Below are 26,016 nucleotides of genomic sequence, written 5' to 3'. Positions count from 1 at the left end.
TCATTCTAAGCCACCTAAGGTGAATGGACTGCACAGGCTCGAAAGGTGACCTAGTGAGCGCATCCAAGACGGTGTGTAAGCGCCATGTGGGGAATCTATGGACTACTGGCGGTTGGGAAAGTTTAACCCCTCTGAGGAATCTCTGGATGTCTGGATGGACAGTGATGGGACTCCCTCCCACCTTTGGAAGGACTGTGGCCAGGGCCGCTAGCTGGCGTCCAAGTGTGGCACTCCTGAGTCCGCCCTTGTAGCCCTCCTGGAGGAAATTTAGGATAGCAGAAAGCGATGGCCGTTCGGGGTCCAAACTCTTGCGCCTGCACCATCTAACGAACGCCTTCCAGGACGAATTGTAGATCTTTATGGTGGACTTCCTCCGTGCTGCTAGCATGGTGTTGACTACCTCCTCGGAGTAGCCTCTCTCCTTCAGCCTGCACCTCTCAACAGCCAGGCGGTCAAGCAGTATCGCCCTGGATCTGGGTGCAGGATGGGACCTTGTGACAGTAGATCCGGGGCCACTGGTAGACGGAAGGGAGAGGAAATGCTCAGTTCCTGGATGATGGAGAACCAGGGCCTGTGGGGCCAGTGCGGTGCTACTAGAATCAGCAGCCTCCTCTCCCGCTGGACCCGGTGTAGAAGCCTGGGAATGGTCCGGAAGGGCGGAAAGGCGTATAGAAGGCCTTCTGGCCAGTCTGCCGTCAGGGCGTTGGTCCCCAGTGCCAGAGGGTGGTGGAATCTGGAAAGAAAGACTGGGAGCTGTCGGTTTTCCGGAGAAGCGAAGAGGTCTATCGTTGGGTGTCCGAACCTCTTGCTGATGGAACGGAAGATGGTTGGATTCAGACTCCACTCCGACTCCCGGATCTTGGATCTGCTGAGCCAATCGGCCTCCGTGTTCAGAAGGCCCTTGATCTGCTCTGCCCTTATGGAAGTCAGGTTTAGCTCTGCCCATGTGAGGATCTTGAATGCCTCCCTGTGGAGGGTCGATGACCTTGACCCGCCCTGATGGTTCAGGTAACACTTCGCTGAGATGTTGTCCGTGTGGATGATCACGTGTGCTTGACAGAGCTGCCTCTGGAAGTGTTTTAAAGCCAGGAATATGGCTCTGATCTCGAGCACGTTGATAGGTAGAGATTGCATTCTGGCCGACCACGTCCCCTGAACGTAGAGATGACCTAGCTTTGCTCCCCAGCCGGATAGGCTGGTGTCCGTGGATACGTGTCGAGGATCCAGAATCGCGAAGACTTTGCCCTCCGTCAGGTGTTCCCGGCGAAGCCACCATCTCAGGCTGAACCTCACAGCTGGTGGTAGTCGAATCAGGCGGTCCCTTCTGAGGATGATCTGTTTGGCAAACAGCCTTAAGAGGGACTGAAGAGGCCTGGCGTGGGCTCTGCCCCATTGGACCATGTCCATGGTGGATAGTAAGAGGCCTAAGAGACTCGCTAGTTGGAGAAGATTGCACTGTCTGCACTTGAGGGTCTGAGATACTGTCTGCCGAATCTTCGCGACCTTGTCGTCTGGCACCGACAGCTTGCAGTCGATAGTGCTGATCTTGGCTCCCAGATGTTCCATGGTCTGGGCTGGGCGGGTTGAGCTCTTCTCCTGATTGACAATGAAGCCGTGCTCGGCCAGAATCTGTTGTACTAGGACTACATCCCTCACCGCTGCCTCTCTTGATCTCGAACGGATCAGGATGTCGTCCAAGTACGGGTATAAATGAATGCCACGGCTCCTGATGAGGGAAATTGGGGCGACTAGCACCTTTGTGAACACCCTGGGGGCCGTGGCCAGCCCGAAGGGCAACACTGCATATTGGAAGTGCCGCTGGTCTATGGCAAAACGAAGGAACCGCTGGTGAGCCCTGTGGATTGGAATGTGCAGATAGGCTTCTGCCAAATCCAGAGAGGTAAGGAAGTCTCCGCGCTGGATCATCTCCACGGTAGACCTGAGAGATTCCATCCGGAATTTGGACCTCCTGAGGTGCCCGTTGATGTGTTTCAAGTTGAGGATAGATCTGGCTTCCCCGTTCTTCTTGGGAACAATGAAAAAGTGGGAGTAGACTCCCTTGAATTGTTGTTCCAGAGGTACTGGTAGGATAGCCCTGATACCTAGTAGATGTTGGACTGCGACTGTCAACTTGAGGGCCTTGGAGGGATTGTGGCTGGCGGTTGATGGAATGAAACGATCTCTCGGCCTTGATTTGAATTCCAAGGAGTATCCTGCGGAGACTACCTCCCTGACCCAGGCGTCCACGTGGCCCCCCTCCCAACGTGGACTGAAGGCCAGCAAGCAGGCCCCTATGGGAAGATCCGGGCAGTCATGCCTTGTTTCCGCCAGATTCCTGGCGGAAGCCCTTGCCTGGCTTACTGCTCTGTCTAAAGTCCTGTCTCTTGCGAAAGGAGGATTGTGTGTGTCAGGGCTGCCTTCTGGTGTCTCTACCTGGGCGAAAGGATGGTCTGTAGGACCAAAAGGACTGCCTAGGGGTAAATTTGGATTTGTCTGCCCGGACGTATTTGGGCATGGTCTTTTTATTATCTTTTGTGTCAACCAGGATGCGGTCCAGCTCTGAGCCGAACAAGACGCCGGCCTCAAAATCAAAACTGGACACCACCATCTTGGAATGCGTGTCCGCCTGCCAAGGCTTGAGCCAAAGGAGGCGACGGACCACTGAAGCGGTAGCCATGGTGCGTGAGGAGGTTAGGAACGCATCTAGGGTAGCATCAGCCAGGAAGGAAACAGCCAGGAGCACGCGCTCCGCTCCCTCCCTGATCCCCTGGTCTTCTGGTGGGATACGCTCGAGAAGGCGGTTGAGCCAGACAATGGCGGCTCTGGCTACCATGGCTGCGGGTGCAAGGATCCTGGAGGACATGGCCAAGCCTTCGTGCACCCTGGGTAAAAGGTGATCCGCCTTTTTATCCAGCGGGTCTTTAATGAAACCCTCCCCGTCCCTGTAAACCAGTCCCCCTGACTGTATGGCTGATACCGGCCCATCCACTAATGGGGTCTTAGTCAGGAAGGAAAGGTGGGGGGGGGGATCAAGTAAGTTTTCTTGAATACCGAGGGAAACCCTTTGTTTGAGGCTGGGGTGGTCCACTCCTTTCTGAATTTCCTCTCGAATAACTCGGGGAGCGGGAAAAACTTTTCACCCTCCTCCTCCTTGGGGAAACTGGAGGCTAGACCCTTGGGGCATCCCTTTATGGCCTTAGCTTTCTTCTCTGAGGGATCTTCCGCGTCCGCGGAATCGTGCAGTTCCAAAGATGCGATGGTTTTAGATAAAAGATAGGAGACATCCTCCACCTTAAAAAGCCTGTGGGACTGCTCGCTGGGCTCTGCTGTAGGGACCTCTGTGTCTGAGAAATGATCAGAGTCAACCAGCTCTCCCTCACTGACGAAGCTACTGTCTGAATATGGGGAAATGTCGCGCCAGAGTCTGTCTCTCTTGGCCCTGCGTGGTGATCGTGATCTGCCCCTGAGTACAAGTGAGCCCTCTGCGGCTGGGAGGGAACCTGGGAGCCATAGCGCCCCACCTCCTCCCTAATGGAGTCCTTCATTATGGCTATGAGCTTATCCGGGGTGAAATTAGCCCACTCAACGCCAGGGCGGCCCGGGGACATGGCTGAACTCGCCTCCCCCTCTCCCTCTTGCCTGCACGCCAATAAGGACGTTGGTGGTGCTCCTCCACTGTCTGGAGGCTGCCGACGGAGGCGGAGGCGGGTTGCTGGGAGGGGCGGGCGTGGTGGCGGCCGCGTACCATCTCGCTGCATCTAATTCCTGGTCTCCGCGGGCATGCCAGGCGGCCTGCGGCGGGCGTTCGGGCAGGGCTCTGCCGAGGAGGATTGTCTGGCTCCCGCTCATCTGAGCGGGAGCTCCCTCGACGGGGACCACCAGCCAAGCTCTCGGCTGCGCTGGGTCCCTGCGCTCTCGTCTTCTCTCCCAGCCCTACGGCTGTACGAGGAGGAAGAGGCGCTCTTCGCTGCCGCCCGAGTGTTCTCGGCGGCTGATCTTGAGAAGAGTTGTCTGGGCGGGGAGAATGGTGCGGAACGGCTGATTCCCTCAGCCATGATGGCGGCGTCCGTTTTGGTGGGAAGTAGGCCTCGCCACACAAACACCCTTTCAACCGCAGAGAAAACACAACAAGTACTTGGAAGGGAATGGTAGACGAACGATCACACGACAGGAACAGAACAAGACGATCACAAGCACTCAAAATTCACAAACAATCGGTCAGAACAAAGGAGCCTACTGAGGAACCTGCTCTCCCGTAGCAAGGCAGGAAGATACTGGGGTGTAGAGGGAGCTATGACGCAAGTGGGAGTGGCCAAAAGTTGGTTCCTGCCTCCTTAACCAAGAGCAGAGAAAACCCGAACGAGACGGCCTCACGGCATCCACTAGAATGCTAACCAAAATTTAACCCCAAACAGTGACATACAAACAGTACATAATTAACCTGCCTAAGCAAACCTGACAATAAAGTCCAATCCAAAAATCCAAAACAATAAGCTGTGAGCCTGCAAATGCAGCTACAAATGCTATGTCCCATGCGAGAATCCAGTCAGAAAGAGGGACTAGATATAACAGCCATGTATCATACATAGATCATCGTACAAAAAACCAAATCTGTTGAGGAAGCAAAGAGTAAATCTATACTAAACAATAAAACGCTAAGAAATCGAATGTCCCGACAACAAACCCTCCACTTACAAAGTGAGTCCTGCTCTGCCATTGGTGCAGGGGTCACTGTTGGAACATTTGAGTTCTTCCTGGCCCACAGAGCAGGGGCCTTGGCACTGCTGCTTTGCAGGCCCTCAGAAGCCCTCTCTCCACCCCTTGCCTTCCCCTCTCTCCCCAAGCAGCAGCACTGGACCAGTGAAGGCCTGGCAGACCACCCTACCCCCTTCCCGGTCTTCCCTTGATGCCCCCACAGGCAACACTGGACCACAGAAGGCCCAGCAGAAACCTCCCCCCGCCTTCCCCATCTGCCCCCCACAGGCAGTGCCGGGCCACAGAAGACCTGGCAGAACACACACAATCCCGCCAGTACAGTGTAATGGTTAAGAGCAGGTGGATTCTAATCTGGAGAACCAGGTTTGATTCCCCACCTGAATGGCGGAGGCTTATGTGTTTCTGCACTCCTACATTCCTGCTGGGTACCTTGGGCAAGTCACAGTTCTTCCGAACTCTCTCAGTCCCACCTACCTCACAAGGCACCTGTTGTGGGGAGAGGAAGGGAAAGGAGTTTGTAAGCTACCTTGAGTCTCCTTTCAGGGGGTAAAGGTAGGGTATAAATCCAAACTCTTATTCTTCCCTTCCCTTCCAGCAGCAAAGGTAAGTGCCCTGAGAGGGGAAGGGCACCAACACTTCAGCCCATTGTGGGAATACTTGCTCTGCTAGTCTAAAATAATAGTCCAAATCAATCCAGTTCAAGTTCACTGGTAATATCCCATTCCATGGAAGTGTGTCTACTTCAGCTTTTTGTTGTGGTATTTGCCCTTAACTTTTCAGGAACTCTGTCAATGGTTTCATAATCATGTATAAGTATATAAATATATAGAATGAAAACATCGTAGTCATACATCTATTGCCATCAGCATTTACCTGACTTCAAAAATGATACCTGCTTTGCAAATGCTACTGTAAAGCCACATCCACACCATTTTATTTTTCATTAAACAAAAGCTACAAACCTCTTTAAAATTCAGCTAAAGTATGGAGTCATTGTGCCTATATTGCAGTACATTTTTCTATACATGTCTCAAGGATCTCCAAAAATATTTAACACTGCTCAAGTGCACAAGCAAATCAATTCAACAGTATTTTCCTATGCCCTTGTTTATCTCTATCTATCTCCAGAAAAAATGGAACTTGACCCTAAGCCATTTTAAGAACTCTGTGTTGAGAGCAAGGGATTAAAACAAAAGTCTTGTACGCAAAATATATGAAAAAGTATTACACCTAACAACTACTGTAAGTGATGTTACTGACATTGGGCTTGATGTGCAGTAACTCGTTATCAGAACACCCCCGTAGTCCTCCCCAAGAATTTATTTGCCAGCCTGAACAAGAAATGTGTGGAAAATTCTGAATCAGTGTCATTGCAAAGCAAATGCTATTTGAGGTACTTAATTTGGGGAAATGACAATAGAGTGCCATATCCTCTGTCAGAAAAATTTTTAAAAGCGTTTTTAGCAAAGCACTCATAAAATATGCAATAGTTTGAGGGAGTCGTCTTCCCTCCCACTGCCTTAAAAGCCATTTCTTAGGTTCAATCCAAATAACACAAAGCAGTGTAAAACTTTCAGGTTTTGCAGAACTCTTCCATCAGACCAGATATTTTAAAACAAAGCAGAAATACTAAATCAGAGAATGCCTTGGGCATTGATATTAAGGCCTCTCGTATTTGTCCTTCTAATGCAAAAATGCTACAGTCCAGAGACTATGAATGCCATTCAGTCCCCTTTTTCCACCATCCAAGAGTCCTCCGTATAAATGTATATTTAGCCTCTAATTTGTTAGAGCAATTAAATGAAATCTAACTTTTAATACAAATAAGTTTGGAAGCTATTTTATTCTTGACTATGTGAGAGTATAAAATCCACATAGCTGAGGCTCAAGCCCCTTATACCAAAAATATGAATTTGTGATGAGAAATGCTAAATGGGGAGGGAGGATTTAGTTACAGGCTGCCAAGCACTTCTGTACTTTCAGGTGCTGTCTTCTGTGCAGACCAAGAGTACAAAGGACTCTCTATTACAAGAAATAGAGTAGCTTCTTCATAAAAAGAAATTGACATTTATTAGCCTCCCGTTTGCTTGATAACTCCACATTTCTTGCTGGCAGCTGTGCAAGGATAATAGAAGTAAAAAGAGTTCATTACTACAGTAATGAAATTTCAACTACTATTTAGATAAGGTTGCACATGCTGCTTACATTACCTTTATAACGCTGACACCAATTCTAACCAATTTTACCTTGGTTATAATGCTCTATACTAGATGGCACATAACGTAATAGGCGATTTAATGCCAAACAGAAAAAATGTTAGGCTGCAAAAAAAGCAGACTGGCGTTATACTTTTCTAACTATACTTTGGAGAAAAAATGGAGGATAAAAATAAAAGAAGAAATTCAAAGCCAAATTAAACAAACACATCTGGGCAACTGGCCAAATATCCACTACCACCTAAATACACAGCTGTTATTTATTTTATACACCCTCTTTCAGTCTAACCTAATCAAGCAATACTTCCAGTTGTTGACTTACAGAAATAACTCTATAATGCACTCCAGGCTAGTTCAGTAGTGTTCAGTTAACACTAGTTGACTTAGGGAAAAGAAAAGTCACAGATTACCTCCAGGTCTCTGGGGTCATTTCTGCATGGCAGCAGAAACAGCTCTCCCCTGGCATAAATCATGCCAGTGGATGCACGAGACCGTTCGCACGGTCTCGTGCGGCCAGCACCAAGGCTGCTGCGACCCGCAGAGGCGGCTCCGCATGGAGCCACTCGTGGATTGTCCCGTTCACCTACCTCTCCTCCCTGCACAGCTCTGGATGGCTGGAGAGACACACCCATGCTGCCCTCCGACCTCCGGGGGTTGGAGGGCAGCGTGGGCGTGTCCCTCCAGCCGTCCAGAGCTGCGCAGGGAGGAGAGGTAGCCCTCATGCCGGAGCAGCACCCTCATGCCGGAGAGCTTCACACCACGCTGGCGTGAAAACACCACTTTTGAAAAAACTTGCCCAGGGAGCGAGTTTCAAAAGTGGTGTCTTCGCGCTGCTTGGGGGGAGCAAGTATGAACAGCTGTACGAACAGCTGTATGAACAGTGCACAAGGGACATTGTTTTTACCGTCCCTGGGGCACTGTTTTCCACCCGTGCAGAAACAGCCTGAGAGAAACTAGGAGCATTAGAGTTGTCAACTTCTGACACCACACTTTAGCCTTTAACAGACAAGGTGTTACACAGGACACTTGAAACCAAAACCCTAAAAACTCTATTCAACACCCACTGCCAGCTTCTCAGATTCACTGGACGCAAAAGTACATGTTCGCAGCTTTCAGGTCCAATAGATTGCTTTTTTAACTCTTAATGGAACTTCAGTATCATATCAGGATATTGAATTCTGCACTCAGTACCTTATGTTGAACTTGGCAGGGCTGGAACAGAATCACAATACACAATATACAAGGGCCCCACAAGAACTTCCTAAACTAAATGTGGTTGGTGATGATCACACCTCCCTGAAGTTCAAGTCTCAGTATGAATAACTGTATTCAATATGACTAAATTGCTTCTGTGCTTCTAGACTCTGCTCTTTAAAATATTAAGTGTGATACTTTGCCTTTTAGTGGTGACATATGTAACACAAATGCCTTAAGAGTGAGTAAATATTATAGAATTCCCATGGGTATATGAAATTCTCTTCTAGATTCATATCAACATGAATTGTAGCCATTAAAGAACAGAACAGCACAGGTTTTGCGCATATATGTAGGGCACCCAATTTACTGCATGCAAGTTAATCAAGGGACTCATGGGCTGGGATCCAGAAGGTTCATTGAGCAATCAAAGGCATGTCTACTTAGGAACAAAGCAGACAAACGAAGGCAATCCCCTATGCCAAGGGGATCAACCATTAACCACAGCCCTTGACATTCTGGAGAGTTCCATCAGGAATACAAGGGATGAAACAGGAAGGAGGAGAAAAGAAATTTCTTCTGCACAGGCTGAACTCTGTTCCTCTGGATCCAACCCACAGTATATTTTTCAAATAGCATCCCAATAAATCCAGTAGTAGTAGAATGTACATCCTCTGATAATTTCGTGTCTCATTCAGAATGTTCTTGTAAAAAGGATTATCTTCATTTAGTTTCCTTTCTTAAAGCAAAACCTATTTATCACATGGTAAAAGCTCTAATTGTGTGTGACACCCCATAACTCCACATGGGAATACTTATTCTGTATGAAAACATGCATTCAATTAGATGGATAGAACTAAGTAAGCATGGCAAAGTGAGTATACATTGCTTTGTGTCTCCAGTTGTACAGATGCCAGTCTGTGAATTTACTTCCATAAATTTTGATTCACAAAGGAGTGGTGTCCACAGCCCAGAAAGACATTATGGTAACAGTACTATACTTAGCATTCTTTACATTCTGAAGCCTAACAGACTGTCTAGAATATCTGACTAATATTAAACAGACCTGGATTCAAATCCCCACCTGCCATAAAACTCACAGTGAGCTTGGAATGGTCTTAGCCAATAGTGTGGCTAGCTGTTCCAAATTAAATTGACGGTGACTCTGATCAGAGGTCTCAGGCACCTGAGTATCAGAATCAGAAAAATGATCAGAGTCAGAATACAGCTCCCCCTCGTTCAAGCTGCTCTCGTCCGAGCCATAGGGAAGGGCCAACCAGTCCCTGTCTGATCTTCCATGCCTGGGAGATCTGGAGCGGGATCTACACCCCTGATGTGAATGAGATCCCCTGGAGTGGGGATGAACAGCCTGCATTCTTTGATCAACCTCCTCACTGATGGAGGAGTGCATAAGGGTGACTAGCTGCTGGGGAGAAAACTGACTCCAGGTGTCAGGCACCGCCAAATCCAACCCTCTCTCCCCTCTGTCAGCTACTTGCACGGTGGAGACTTGAGGAAGATAATCCAGTTGCATTGCGTCTGCGGCTTGCTGCACCACGAGGCTCTGCTGAGCCAGGGCCTGCGCTGCGGCTGCAGCTGTGGAGAGGGTGCCCGAACCTGAAGAGCCCGCCTGCAGAGCGCTCCCTGCTGGCTACAGATGGCGCCCCAGTCGCTCCGTCGGTGAGCGCGGGCGGCGGGAAGAAGGCCCAGCCGAGCGCGCGCGCCTTCCCCCGCACCGACAAGGTGATCAGGAGGGAGACCTCTAACTGGCCCGTAGGCTGGTCGAGGAAGCATTGCCTGGCTCGTCTCTCCCAGCCCCTCGGCTGTGCAGAGGAGAGCAGGAAAGTCTTGTCGTGGCCCGTGTGCTCTCCGCAACCAATCTCCAGAAGCCCTCCAGAAGGGTGGAGGGTGGAGAAAATGGCGCTGTGGCCATGTCGTTCCCCTCAGCGTTGTTTTTGGCAGGAAGGGAGGGGAACGGCCAGAACGAAGGGGGGGCGACCCAGCACCAGACAAACACGCACATGGGGGGAGGACGAGACTCACACGAACACAGGAACACACAGCTGGTAAGGAAGATAGAGAAAAGCCAGAATTTTTTAAGCTAAAAGGAGCCTGCCAAATTTGCTGCACTCATTGACAAGGCAGGGAGATACTGAGGTCAAGATGGTCACGACCAACTACAGGAAGTGACCAAAAGCTTCTTCCTGCCTCGTTGACGAGTAGCAGTGAATAACCCACAAGATACTCACAAGACGGCCCCCACCATCCAGGAGAACCAAGTATGACACTCTGAGCTTTTTGCAGGAAGTGGAGGGCAAAAATATATATAATAGATAAGATAGCATACGAGAGATCAAGTTAAGCTTCAACATGAAACTCTCAGGAACAGTACCATGGACACATAGCCATCACTCCCCTGGGAATGCTAGAAGGGAAAATGGAGAGGCTTCTGTTTTCCTACACGGATTTTCAGTCTTATAAACTTGCTCATTCAATTTTTTAAAACTGTGGGAGGACTTTAACAGTGCCTTCTTTATGTATTTATCTGACCTCCATAAGGTGAATGTCTGCCTCGAAGAATTCTCTCCACTTTTCCATTTTAAAATGAAGTTAATATTATTATTAGGTTATCCATAAAAATTATTAAAATTACGAAACCAAAGTACTGTAAAAACAACGCACAGAGCAGTTTTTGTCTGCTGATCCTTAGAACCAACATACAAGAGAAGCTGTAAGACATCACATTTTACAGGTGCGCTAAACCACTGCCTTTACTGCAAATACACAGCAGCTTTGAACCACTGCCAGCAAAAGGGATAAAGAAGTTAAATATAGCAGTAAGGCAGACAGTTCAGCAAACAGCAAAGTTCACATTTTAAAAGCACATTTAAAATTAATATAATCATGATCACTTGCAGTGTTTCTACGGTGAAAGGACATTATCCTTGTAAATGAGTAGTTGAATGTTTTATATTAAACTTTCATATCACAGATAAATACAATGAAAACAAGTATAGCAGACAATATGAAATATGATCCTTATATGACCAGTACACTGTTGAAGCTCCACAGGAATACCTTGCATGATACACTGCTTTTTGAAAAATTATGAGAAGCTCTGTTTTCTGACTATATAGTTCTTAAGGTACCAAAAATAATATTGAAATAACAGCAGCAACCACTTGCCAAATTTCAACAGCAGAAGGTCAGTTTTAAAAGTTGTCACATTTACTGAATTCTACCAACTGCCTCGCTATTTTGAGCATAGTAGAAATACTACAGCTTCGTGTGTGTGTGTGTGTGCGCGCGCGCGCGCTCGCGCTGGAATAACTAGATGGGGAAACCGATTATTTCCCAACATGGCAAAAATCTTTTCTTTTGAAAACACTCCAACTCATAAAGTTCAGAGCCAAATTCATACCAATTCCCAGTTATTAAGATCATGCCTTTTTATTGGCCCAACTACATAGGAAAACAGGAAAATATGTTTTAATTGCACACCTCTTTTCCTACATTGCCCAGGCCTCCAGTTAAAATCCCCTTCTCAAATCCTTCTCTTTGGGCTTCTACCTAACAGAAGGAAACAGGTGATAACCAGAAACAATGTCTTCAGTGGTGGTTCCTTGGTTCTGAAATGCTCTGAGGCCCTGCTGTATATATCAGTGATGGCGAACCTTTTCAAGACCGAGTGCCCATACTGCAGCCCAAAGCCCACTTATTTATTGCAAAGTGCCAACATGGCAATTTAACCTGAATACTGAGGTTTTAGTATAGAAAAAACGGTTGGCTCCAAGGCACACATTACTTGGGAGTAAGCTTGGTGGTAGTCGGTGGATTTGCTTTGAAGCAACTGTGCAATGCTTTGAACGGGTGAATCATGACCCTAGGAGGGTTTACTCAGAAGCAAACCCCATTGCCAACAACTGAGCTTATTCTCAGGTAAAGGATCATGCTTTAGTTCTTCCCATGAAAATCAGTGGGGTTTAACAGCACTTAACAGGGTTACCTACACTGCTTTCCCCAAAACAGGTCTTAGGCTTAATGCTAATAATCTCCCTGAAATAATTACCCTATTATCACATAATGAACTCTGTGCACGCGTACCCACAGAGAGGGCTCTGAGTGCCCCTCTGGCACCCATGCCATAGGTTCGCCACCACTGGTATATGTCCTCACTTTCTACAGGATCAGTTTTAGGGGTGTCCCAGTTCTAGAACTCCTTTCCCACAACTGCTCACCTGATGGCAATATTTGGGTTTCCGCAACAAAGGCAAGCTTTTTTCACCTAAGGGTTGATTTCCTTTTCTCTTCCCTCCCTTGGCTTTTTATTAGCCTTTAATCAATTGTTCCTGACTTTAAAATAAGTGTTCTGACACTACTCTGACTCATTTATTGACCTTTTATAGTTGCTGTTTGATTGTTTTACCACTGACTCGTTTGTTTTAGGATTTTTTTAGAGCGTTTACAATACACTTATGGTTTTTATCCCAGCCTTCTTCCAAAGAGACCTGTGCATAAGATTGCTAACTTCCAGGTAGAACCTAGAGATCTCCCAGAATTGTAACTGATCTCCAGCAAACAGAGACCAGTTCCCCTGGAACAAATGGTCCCTCCCATCTTCCCCAGACCCCACTAACTTTGGCTCTATCCCCAAATCCCCAGGAATTTCTAATTCTGGGTCAAAGCGTTAGACTCAGAGAAAATAAGTGGTCCACAGTCACCCAATGAACTTCATACAGAGCCTGGTGCACCCTCCTCCCCCATCCCACCCCGGAACGTCCCCACCATGCCTCTGAAACGTCCCCGCCACGCCCCTGGAACGCCCTTGCCACACACCCATAGGGGCGCATGCCCGATGCGTCACACACACCCCGCCCCCTTGGAGCTATGCCTCTGACTTCATAAAATGGGGATCTCAGATCAGATCTCCCCAGTTCTGCCCTGCCTACATAACATAACTTAACCAATAGTGCACCCTCATAAATCGAAATCAAGATACAATATAACTAGGGCTCTAAACATTAAATAATTAAAACCATTTAAAACACAGCGTACAAAATATAGTGTCCAGACAATCTAAAAAGCCTCTCTTAAGAGGGAGACAAGGAGGCCCATAGATGTAATAAGGGTCGCAGAAATTAAAAGTGGGAGAGAGGGGGCGCCATCAGCGGCCAGCTTCTCCAAAAGCCCAGAGGAACAGCTCAGTCTTACAGGCCCTGCGGAATTCACCAAGATCCCGCAGGGCCCGGACAGTTGGAGGGAGACTGTTCCACCAGGCAGGGGGCAGGGCCGTAAAAGCCCTGGCCCTAGTGGGGCCAGCCACATCATTGAGGGGCCGGGGACCACCAGAAGATTGGCCTCCACCGAGCGCAGAGGCCAAACTGGGACATGCGGGGTCAGACACCGAGATTCATCATGTCATTCAACATGTAGCCAAAACTCAAGCAAAACAAAGATGCCTCAAGACGGTGAACACACTTTAAAGTTAGAGACAGAGAAGCCTGGCGTTAACATTAACTATTATTTTGTATACAGTTAGAACCTTTGGGTTGTTTATGTGGAAATAGATGCCATTTTTATGTATAGTTTAGTTTTATTTTTATATCTATGACTACATACGGTACCAGAAACCAGTATCATACTATAAATGGCATACAGTCTACACAGCAAGACCTGAGGCTAAGTGTTCAAGCTTGCAACAATTACGCAAAGTAACAGATGAAGTGCCAGGAAACTCAGCAGGAGCTCTAGTACAGAGAGCAACTAACAGATCTCTCTCTCTCTCTCCCTCTCCCTCTCCCCCTCCTCTCCCCCTCCTCTCCCTCTCCTTTTTTTTTACAGTCTAGCAACTGTCCTCTAACTGAGCTCCAACACATAATAATAAGGTAAAATAAAGTCAGACTATCAATCCATTCCACGGTAACTCTGTTATCATCATCCTCAATAGACTAGAAGGGCAGTCCAATTCAGATGCGGGGGCAGATTGGCCACAGGAGGTGGCGGGGGCTTGTGCCAAAGTATTTGTTCTCCTGGCCAGAGTAAGTAGTACTTACACCTGCTGAAAGGACAAATAGGGAAGCAGGCAGATGCCGTGAAGCTCCATGGCACCTAACCAGCTTGCAGCTACCGCTTCCACAGCTGCACTGGCCTAAAGTGGAGGCTGATGCAGCTGAGGGCGTTCCCAGAGGCAGAGTCAACGCTAGTCGGCTTCCACTGGGCACAGTCAACAGACTTGGGTAGTGTAACTCCGTTGAGTCCTAAGGAAAGCATTTAGGAGGCTGGAGTTTTTCAGCTTTTCACTGCTGGTTGGAAGCCCTCTGGAGGCAGCACAGTGGAACAGCAGAAACGCTGTCCCCAGCTGCCCCAGTGCCTGAATTGGGCTGTAATTTTTGCCTGATGCATAGACACAAGTAGTTCCTGTACTTTTCCTGAATGTATCTCCTACCATCATACTTCTTTACTGGGGCCAACCGGTTCTAGTACAATCAGCACAATATGGAATGTTCCCTCATGGACCACTCCACCATAACATGTTCTCATTCCCATCAACAGGAAACAAAACATGTCACCTTTGGGCTCCCTCTCCAACTCTGAGATCAGCCTGGGTGCTTCTGTACAGGATCCAGGAATGGATTCAAGGTTCTATAATTTGACGCTTTTGTCGCCTACCAATACAATCTGCAGAAAGCATACCTTGCTGTAAGACTCACTGAGTAGACTTCAACAAGCTGTTCAGTGGACCTGCTTAGGACTATACTGGTAGTCTGACAGCAGATGGTAGCTGTCCCAGCTTGGCTTATCCCAAAGTAGTTTAATTTAAAATAATCAGTAAATACAAATTTTAAAAAGTAATCAACACTACACCACTTACACAAAAGCAGCAAACAATGGAAAACATATTACCATTCACATTTCCAATTAGTAACACTAACTTTTCCAAATATATGCATATTTTTTCTATCTTACCGTTAAAAATAAAACACTTACCACTAAATCCCAGTTATTTTGTTCAAGTAAGGTGATTGCTTCATCAATATTTTCTATACCAGTACATGCCTAAAAATGAAGAGGACAGGGTTCAATTAAAGCATTTATACAATTATTAATTCTTTCAGAAAATTAAATAGCTTATAGTTGCATTTGGCAATATTGCAGCCTCTTTTTATCTAGAATGGAGACTAAATTTAATTTCCACTCAATTCACAAAACCAAAAATGTTAGGCAGCTGATAGCAGGCAGGAAAGTATGTACAAACCACTTATTCTTCATGTTAATGGATTGAAAAATTAACTAGTATGACAAGTAGCTAAACATTTATAAAGTACTTCTAAAATGCAAAGTTTTTGAGAGAAACTGTGGCTAAAAAAATAGCTTTTTGAGAGAAGTTCTGGCTGAAAAAATAGCTTTTTGACCAAGATTACAATGTTTGTAATCACCACCTTGAATACCCCAGATGGATAGGGAATAGATTTTTATAACATGAAGGATACAGGCTGCCTCTCAAGGGCCCCAATTTTTTTAAGTCTGTGGGCACCACTGGAATTCTGACACAACTCAGTGGGTACTACCATTAAATGGCTACCACAGGAGGTGGAATCAACTACAAAATGGCCATTACAGGAGGTAAAGAACCACAGAGAGATAGAGAGAAAGCAAAAGGACATGAGAAGTAATTTTAAGAAATACAGTATACTGGGAATAGGAGTGCGTTAAAGAATATAACCAACACTGTGGCTTCCACTGAAACATTGTTATTTTCAACTGTACAGCCAATCACATCCCCTTTGCCCAATCAGAAGCCCTGTCCATAGGTATCAAACTGGGGATCCCCTGCTATAATTCTAACTTTCTGAATTTGAGGGGTCACGCCGGTATGACTAAATCATCATACTCACTTCCCATGCATTTTCCTTATACTGAACCCATTAAACCAGATACAATTACAGAGGACACACGTATAGAAGACAGTGTCTGCAACAGTATTCCTAGATGGAAAAGGAACCATTATAGAATGCACAGTTCTTTCCATGATCTAAATGTTGGAAATCCATGTGCATTGCCTTTATTTAAAAATCAGCAATTGAATCAATGAGTTGTTAAGCAAAGAGAGGTTATTTTTATTTCCCTGGTCCCACTCACCCCTTTCCTGTTGAGCAGTTGAATGGCACAAGTCTTGATTTTCAAAAAGAGTACGAGCCCACAGTCCCAACTATCACATATGTATTAAGTATAAATTTCCAATGCTTCTACCTATTTATAGTAGTAAACATCATAAGAGGAGCCCTATGGCACAGAGCGGTAAGCTGCAGTACTGAAGTCCAGGGTCTGGTCATGACCTCAGTCCAATCCTGATGGAAGCCAGGATTGGTGGCCAGCTCAAGGCTGACTCAGTCTTCCATCCTTCCAAGGTCAGTAAAATGAGTACCCAGCTCGCTGAAAGTAAAGTGTAGATGACTGGGGACGGTGTGACGGATTAGCCCACAATGAAGGGTTAATGTGTTGGTTAAGGTGCAGATTAGCTGGCCTTAGCAACAGCAAGCAAATGTGTAAAGCACGCTCCTTATATGGAGATACCACCTGATTGGCTGGTAGAGGCGTAGTTCGCCTAGAGCCTCAGGTAGGGGGAGCTAGAAGTGCTGGTTATATAAAAACAGGAGAAAGCCTGCCAGAGTAACACACTTAGGCCGTTTCCGCACGGCGGCGGAAACGGCGAGGTCGGCGCATTGCGTGCCGACCTGAAGACGCTGGGACCGTCCGCATGGACGGTCCTTGAAGCAGCTGGGCAGCCGGCGCCGCGGAGCGCCGGCGCCCAGCCGACCCGGCCTGTCCCCTGGCCTCCGGCGCGTCGCCGAGGCCTGGGGACACGCCCCCTGAAGCAGGCGCAGGCCATGGTCCCCAGGCTCAAGCGACGCCGGGAGGCCCGGCAGCGCAGTGCCGGGTGGGAGGCTGCATGAAGCCGCTGCCGCTTGCTCGGCAGCGTTACGCCGGGCGCTTCAAAAAAAGAGCGGCTCTGGGGAAGCGCCTAAAACGCCAGCCCAGGCCTTCCGCCGGGTGGCGCCGAGGGCGCGTACGCGCCATGCAATGGCGGCCTGGAGACGGTGTTTTTACCTTCTCCAGGCCGCCATGAATTGCCCGTGCAGAAACGGCCTTAGAATCTTCATCATGTGGATCTTGATCTGAAGAGAAGTCTGACTTTGTCAGCAAGAGCTCTTTGAGCAGTGTAAAGCTTTGCTAAGCTTATTGGGATCTGAGACTGTGGAAGGTGACCCGCAGCTCGGTATCCAGACAGAGTGTATCTGTCAGTATATAGTTCCATCCAGTCTGGGAGTGAAGTCCAGAGGGGTAGTGAAGCCCAAATAGGGACCAGTAAGAGGAAGGCTAGGGAGCCAAGAGTCCTCTAAGCTCCAACTGGTAGTATGGGACAGTAGGTGTACTAGTAGCTTAAAAAGCTGAAGGCTTTAGTGAGAGGGAGAAGTACCCTCAGTGGGCCACCTATGTGTGACCAAGTCTGTGTCAATGAAACTGCTTGAGAAATCTGTGAAGAGAAAGCTCTAACTTTATGAAACCGCATGCTTATGAGACCTCTCTGTGCCATCTGAGAAGCAATACCATTTCTCTCAAAAATAAAGTTAAAAATCTGTTTTTCACGTTACCAAAAGTGTCAGCATGTCTTTGGATAGTCTGAACGAGGTAGTGCCTGTCTGTGTTACCTCCAAGCCCCCTCAACAGAGTTTACCTCCATTTTTAAAGAGGCTCTGTTGTTTATTCCTTCAGTGGCTGAGTGAGTGGGGTATTGGTAAGAGGTGACTGGGTCACATTACAGAAGGCAATGGCAAACTACTCCATAAACATAGTCTGCCTAGGAAATGTTGTGATACAATGTTGCCCCATGGGTCAATAATGTTTGCACCTTTACCTCAACATCTTAGGGACTACATCTATAACAGGCACAAAATTGATTTAGTGTAGGTTCCATTCTACTAAATCTTTCACTAAATAGAAGCAACAGTTGAAAGAAAGATCTGTGATGCAGATACAAAAGATAACATATTTATCTTTTCTGCAGACTTCGTCACTGTGCAAAAAATTGATTTGCAATCTTTGTCTATATTTCAGTCCATATTAAGAGGTTAATAGAGAGAATAGCCATTTCACAGTTAGAATAACCCTCTAAGGCCCTTCACCAAGTACACACTAAAATTCATCATTTCTGTCCCTTGTACCATGCCATGTTCAATTCTATGTACCAGATATTTTACTTCTAACAGGGACATTAAATCTATTGTACAGGGGACAGGTGAACCATCATTTTCTGTAGCATAGCTAGTTGTAGTCTCCAGGTTCAAGGAAAAAGTAGTTTACAATAAAAACAAAAAAGCAGAAGTCTAAACATTATCTGCTCCAAAACTAATCTACCAAGAAGACTGGAAGTCTGTTTAACCACCAGAAGGGAGGCCAAGCACTCATAAGGTTAAGTTTGTTCCAAGCCACACCATAACTTTTCCAAAATTCCCATCTAGTTAAGTGTATTAATAGAATCCACATATGATACCACATGCAGGCCACTATCTTTATCTCACAGAAGTCCAGAGGGAGGGGAAAAACAAATTACATTAAACAGTGTTAGAAGTAAACAGAGTCTTCCTTTGCATTTCCCTACCACCACATGCTCCTTTTTCACTAGTTAGAAAGCTCCTGCCAACAGTAAGTTATTTATTCAGTAACAGACTCACTCTATTTAATTTACACCAAAGAAACATATGTTCAGTACTCTTCAGTCACACTTAAGGTTACCAATGCCAAGCTGGGAAATTCCTGGAGATTTTTTGGTGGTGAAGTCTTTGTAGGGTGGGTTGGAAAGGGAAGGAATCAATAATGTTATTGCAGGGGTGTTGAACTCATTTGTTATGAGGGCCAGATATGACATAAATGTGACTTGGCCAGGCCCCACCTGGAGTTTAGCAACCATATCCTTCATTATTAACAATGGTACTGGCTGGACCCAAGTCTCCCAACCCAGAGTTGGCAGTCCTGCATTCTTTTGGGATAAACACGTGGCAGTGGTGGCCTGGGGTGCCTTTTGCCAACTTTGGCTAGTGAGCCAGCTGCACTACCTGAGTGGGCAAGATCTTGTCACTGTGGTACATGGCCTGGAAACATCTAGATTAGATTACTGCAATGTGCTTCTTTGTGGGATTGCCACTGTAGACTAACCAGAAGCTACAGTTGATACAGAATACTGCAGCCAGAATGTTGATAGGAATGGGACCATATAACTCCAGTCTTGTTCCAGCCACACAGGCTTCCAATTTGCTTCCAAGTTCAATTAATGGAGGTGGTATTGACCTTTAAAGTGCTATATAGCTTTGGGCCAGATATATAGCCTTCTCCCATATGAATCTACCTATCCACTCAAGTCATTTTTGGAGGTTCTGCTTCAGATGCCCCCGCCACCTGATGATAGCGAAGAGGCAACCTAAGAAAGGACCTTCTCAGTTGTGGCATCAGAATTATGGATTTCCCTCCCGAGGGAGACTCATCTGTTCCCCTTTATCATTGTCTTCCACCTGCATTTAAAACATTTTTTGTTTTGTTTTGCTCAGCACACATACCCCAATAACTGGTATTGATCTTCCCCCCACTTGTGTTGTTGTGTGTATTTATATATTTTTATAAATGGCTTTAAATATTTTATACATACTGTATTAGAGTCTTAAAATGTTTGAACGTTCACCACCTTTGGGACCATATGTGTGTAGAAAGATAGTATGGAAATGTTCTAAATAAATAAACAACAGTTCTTCATGAAACCATATTTAGGAGTGAAAATGTGTACTAGGCATTTATACTGCTTTTGGCCATGGAATTCTCATAACGATCAACCGCAACTTTTTTTGTTAGAAAATAAGACAAAACAGAAGTCAGGAAAAAGCATACTGAGTTGGTGCTATCCACAAACATGTACCTTTTGCAGCAGCAAGGGAAAATATTTTACAATGAAGCAGACTTGCTCTGCGTCAGTGTGCCTGTTATTCAAGGAACTCTTCTCTTTTGAAACAGTTTTTATTAAGATTTTTTAAACAAAGAGTAGCTAAGGAAATACACCCCCCAAAAAATCTCCATCATAAATGGAGTCCACCATAAATGGTAAAACAATTCTTTATGATTGTTTCCAGCATACATTCAAAACATCTTTGGTAATTTTTCAGGTGATAAATACCAATGATACATCATTTTGTAGAAATTCTCTTTGAGACTAGTACTTAAAGTAAATTTGAGACTCTTTAACCACATAATATCCCATTGATCCATTTGTAAGTTATACCTAAAGTTACCAACCCAATTTCTCATACAATCTTTCACTTCTCTTTCCTCTGTCTCAAATTCTAACAGAAGCTTATACATTTTGGCAATAACATGATCATCATTCCTACATTGCATTACTTCAAAATCAGTCTTGGAACCTTCTAATATGTTTAACGGCCCAATCCAGATGGGGGGGGTGCAAACTGGCATTTGGCTGAGGTGGGGGGATGCATCAGCATGTTTGCCACCGCCTCCCACCGGACACAAGGAGCACCTATGCCAGTGGGGACAAAAAAGATGCTGGCATGTGAGCAGCACTCAGTTTTATGGTGGCCAAACCTGGAAGTGAGCACCAACAGGGAGCTACGCCAGCATCTGAGCAGACACTGGTGCAGTGCGGGGCAGGTCAGAGGCATTCCTGGGGTGGATCCAATTTTAGTCATTTTCCACTTGGCTTCCAATCAAAGAACACCCTACTCTGCAGTCATAGACTTATAATACACAAAAAGTGTAGTATGAGCCTGTTTCCCCAATGGGGTGATTTGGGCAGAAAGAGGGTTTTTTGATTTCCTTTCTCCCTACACCTCCCAAAGCCCCTTTGAACATGGTGCAGCAGCACCTTCGCAGAGCTGTCCTCAGTCGTGATGGTGTGTGTCCCCCCCACCACCACTCCTGGGCTGTAAATCTTTCTAATAGTGCATTAAAAAAACCAATAACAGGTATGTCCTGCTGCTGCTAAATCTTCTCGTAATTTAATTTTGCAATCCCCTTGAGAAAAGTCTAGTATGTCACGATATGTTAGTCACCTATTTTAACTATCATTTCTTGCCTGTATAGGGCATCCTGTGAAGAAAGCCATGATGGTGTTTTGTGGCACAACCTAGGTTTATATTTTTCCCATATTCTGAGAAAGGCTAATTTAATAAAATGATTTTTTAAATCCTTACTGACTTTAACTTTGTCATACCATAAATAGGCATACCATCCAAATCTCATATCATGTCCCTTTAATTCCACCAATCTTATGTTTCTCAATAGAAACCATTATTTCAACCAGGCAACAGATAGCAAAATATAATTTCAGGTAACTTCTTTCTTTTGCTTCTTTTAAGATATATTTAATCCAAGTTTTTTTCCCTTGCCAAACAAAACGTGAAATATCCTTATGCCATTGTTTAAATGGAATATCATTTGCTAACACTGTAATACAAGTATTGTTTGAAACAAAAATATTTTGGGTAAAACATTCATCTTAGAGCACACTGACCAGTGGAACTAGCGTGAGGGTGTGCCAATGCAATTGCCTCCTTCACCAGTGCAAGGGGCACCCCTGCTGGTGGAGGGGGGAAAAGCACCAACAGCCAGCAACCCTTCAGCTCTGCAGTGATGAAACCTGGAAGTCGGGCTTTGGATTGGGCGGCCCATCACAGAAATTCTCTTCAGCAATGATAGCTGAAGCTTGTTCCACCTACAAATAATTTTTACTTCATTTGAAATAACATACAATTCATATTTGTCAACGTAATACTCATATAGTTCACCTTTTTTTCAATCTTATATCCCGTTTTGCTTGTCAACTCTACTTGAACTTGTAGTTCCATGTTTTAAATTCAGGAAATGTTAAACACATATTCAAACCAGTTGCTTAATTTGAAAAAATTTACACCTGTATCTAAATATTTAAATTCTCACAAGGATTTCATTGCTGGACATGAAGTAGTAATTATACTTCTTAAAAGCTATAAAGAATTTTTGATTTGGTGATCTAATACCCTATCTGTGTACATTCATATGCTAATTCAATAGAAGACAGGTTGTGTTTTCTTACAACAATATTTTTTAAAGTCACATGGCTTCTTAAAGACTAACAAAATGAATATGGCATGAGCTTTTGTGAATAAGAACTTACTTTTTTAGATATATTGCGTGCATTAGAAAAGACATCACACATTTAAAGTATTTTCATACCACCCATCGACAAAAGCTGTGTTCAGGCAGTTTATGGAGAGAAATAAACACAATTAAAACAATAAAACATCCACAAGAACAAAGCCAAAACAAAGCAGAAGTAGGAATTTTAAAAATAATGCAAGAGCTAAAAACAAAGCAAAATACTTCACTTACTGCTTAAACTTTTTTTTGGCCATCAAGTCACATCTGACTTATGGTGACCGCTAATGGTGTTTTCATGGCTAGAGATAATCTGCCTTTGCCATATTCCATGTCGTAATCCCAATATTCCCATCCAAATACTTGCCAGTGTCAACCCTGCTTAGCTTCTGAGGTGTGACGGAATCAGACTAGCCTGGGCTATCCAAGTCAGGTCACATACCAATTGATTACCAACAATACATGAGATTTTTAATCATTGATATAATAAGCACATTGTGGCAAATCTAACTAGAATCAATTTAATTTTTCAAAAGTATCTCCATGTGTCACACATTACAGTTGTCAAACATGGACACATTCAAGCATTGATAACCATGGCAAGATCACTGCTTTCCAGGAAAAGGCACAGCCATGTCTGTGGGAGTCTCAGAGGTAGCTGATGTGAACAGAATGCTGGACTAGATGGGCCTTTGGTCTGATCCAGCATGCCTCTTTTTATGTTCTTATGACACTTTCTCTACCCCATGTCTACTAACTGAGCTGGGAAAGGCACTCTGTGCTACAAATGCTACCTGCATTTCTTAAACAGTGTAGGTTTAATGAGTACCCCTCAAAGTATGAACACTTTATTTCATGGAAAAAGAACAACCTGATGCAGAACAGGTTGAATACCACCTCCAAGGTTAACTGAGCCACCCACAAATAGTACCAGTGTCTTATCTGATATAGCCTCCATATATCAGACCCCACCTGGAAGAAGAGGTAAAGGACAGTCAATGGGATTATACTCTCCCTGGGTATATTCTGGTAAGAAAGTGTGTACCAGGAGGAACAACAGTGCAATCCTAAGAAGAGTACACCATTCTAAGATATGGTTGCCAGCCTCCATGTGAGGGCTAGAGATCTTCTGGAATGACAAGGGATCTCCTAATTGTAGAGAACAGGTAACCTGAAAAAATGGCTGCTTTGGAGAGTGAACTTCATGGCATTATACCCTACTAAGGTCCCTCCCCCTTCTCAACCCTGGCAATTGTTAAAACTAGGATAAAATGGATCTAGATAAACTACACTATTCAAGAATGTAGGGAGCTGAACAGTCACCACCTGCTTGAGAGGAGACTGATAATAGTCAATAGACAAATCAGTGGGGTCTAGGAAATTCCTCAGAAATAGTCTCACAATTCATTCTTTCAAAGCAGCCAAGTTGGGCAAAGGGAACTTATAGGCAGTAGACTTCTTCAAATGAGTAGTCAGCATCTTGAAACTTCAATTTAGGGACTTGGTAAGAAACAATTTCTGACAGATAATTATTATATTAATGTACCAAAACTTCAAATATTAACAATATTAATATACCAAACTCAAAATAGAAGTCAAAAGTTTGATTAGAATCTAAAAGACTCAGGTCCAAATTACCATACCACTGTAAAACTCACTGGGATCCTGGGCCAGTCACATTATCTCCTTCGGGGATAAGGCGGCCTATAAGTTTAATAAAATAAATAAATAAAATAAAATAAAATAATCTACCTCACAGGGTTGTTGTACAGATAAGATGCAGAGTGAAAATATGTATGCTGCCTTGAGTTCCTTTAAGGAAGGGTGAGATAAAAATGTATCATAGAAAACTCCATAATCATTTACCTCTTACTAACTGATTTTTAAAAAATAATTTCCAGAAAGTCTGAGTCATACCTCTCCACAAAGCTGTTACCATAAGAAGCCTTATATGCAGAGCATAACACCATTATCTTTTAAACAGGCAAAAGACACTGTAAAAATCAATGTGCTAAATTAATTAAAGAATATTTTTTCCAAGGAGACATGCAGTCAGATGCCATTAGTAGGATTGTGTGATGTACTAGACAGGGCTGGCATCTTCAGAGGATCATCCTCTGAAGATGCCAGCCACAGATGCAGGCGAAACGTCAGGAGAGAATGCTGCTAGAACACGGCCATACAGCCCAGAAACCACACAGCACCCAAGTGATTCCGGCCGTGAAAGCCTTCGACAATACACTAAAGAAATACATTGTGCTCTGAAGTTACTGCACACAGATGAGACCAAAATAAAAGTAGGGGATGTTTTTGTTTCCTCAGGGTTTAGGGCAGGAGCAGTGCAGGAGCACTGGAATGTAGCACAAAAGGGGTTAGTGGCCTTCAGCCCCAGTGCGAAAAGCCTGAGCCCTGCACCAGCGCCATCATTGTTATCCCACAGTTGCACAGGCATAGCGGACAGGAAGCACAGTTACACATACTGGCTCATGACTGCTAACTATCATAGGACTGGGCATCACTGAAGGTGTGCTGGCAAAGCAGGAGGGGGACAAGAAATACCAAATCAAAGTATTTTTCCTTTCGCAGAGAATAGTCAGAGAAACTTACTGGGGGGGGTAGTGAGAAATGCACTGGAGGATTAATTTTTACAACAGAAAGTTATAGGGAGGGCAATCTGGAAAAGGAAAACAATTATTTTCAGCATGTGTGGTGATGAGGAGAGGAAACTGGATTTAGGTGTTGCATAAAAAGATTATTGTGTGGTGATACCAAGGCCTATCCACACCAGTATTCAATTTTCAATAGTGAGCAGCCTGCTGCATCTGGAAATGTCTAAGCAGAGCATGAAAATGCTGGCATGTCCTTTATTTGTCCCAGTATTCAGCATTGATAGTTCAGCATTGATAGTTCAGCATTCTGCATGCTGCAAAGAAGAATCATAGAATTAAAAAGTTAAAAGGAGCCTGAAGGCCACCCAGTCAAACCCCCTGAACTATGCAAGATGATAAAGTATCTATGACAAATAAACATCCAATCTCAGCCTAGAACAGCGATGGCGAACCTTTTTGAGACCGAGTGCCCAAATTGCAACTCAAACCCCACTTATTTATTGCAAAGTGCCAACCGGTTGGCTCCCTCTTCCTCCGCCCCACCTGCTCAAGCAGGGGCCAGCCTGCTCTAGCCTCCAGCAAGTCCTGCGCGCACTGCTCTGTGCCTCTCTAGCATCTCTGCCTCTTCTGCGCCCCCACCCAAACCCTCGGGCAACAGCCACTTGGAGCACAGGCACCAGGCCCACCAGCCAAGTCCTCCCTGCTCACTGTGGTGCACGCACATTGTGTTCAGTGGCCCAGGCCAGCCTAGTGGTGCGTGTGTGTGTGGGGGGGGGGGGTGATTCTCCGCTCCCCACATGATGAACTCTGTGTGCATGTGCCCACAGAGAAGGCTCCGAGTGCCACCTCTGGCACCCGTGCCATAGGTTCGCCATCACTGGCCTAGAACCTTCAAGGAGAGAGAACCAACACCATCTCTGGGCAATCAATTCCACCACTGAGCTGCCGTTATTGTTAAACATTTTTCCTAATATCCCATAGATCTCAATTCATAATCAAAACCCACAATTATGAGTCCTCTTCTCCACTATATATATATATATATAGCCCTACCCTCATATAATGGCAGCCTTTCAGATACTTAA

The 26,016-nt window shown here is 45.3% G+C and overlaps 1 protein-coding gene across 1 annotated transcript in view; it reads right to left on the bottom strand.

Moving 5' to 3' along the window:
* Positions 1–26,016, bottom strand: part of FAF1 (Fas associated factor 1) — a 278,015-nt gene that overhangs the window by 242,028 nt on the left and 9,971 nt on the right. The window contains exon 2 of the mRNA XM_048498943.1: positions 15,114–15,182. Coding sequence (XP_048354900.1) covers positions 15,114–15,182 — 69 coding nt within the window. The remainder of the gene's footprint in view (positions 1–15,113; positions 15,183–26,016) is intronic.

This window comes from Sphaerodactylus townsendi, linkage group LG05 (assembly GCF_021028975.2).
Source record: "Sphaerodactylus townsendi isolate TG3544 linkage group LG05, MPM_Stown_v2.3, whole genome shotgun sequence".
Classification (NCBI taxonomy): Eukaryota; Metazoa; Chordata; class Lepidosauria; order Squamata; family Sphaerodactylidae; genus Sphaerodactylus; species Sphaerodactylus townsendi.
Note: the sequence above shows the minus strand (reverse complement) of the source record. Positions and strands in the feature narration are given on the sequence as shown.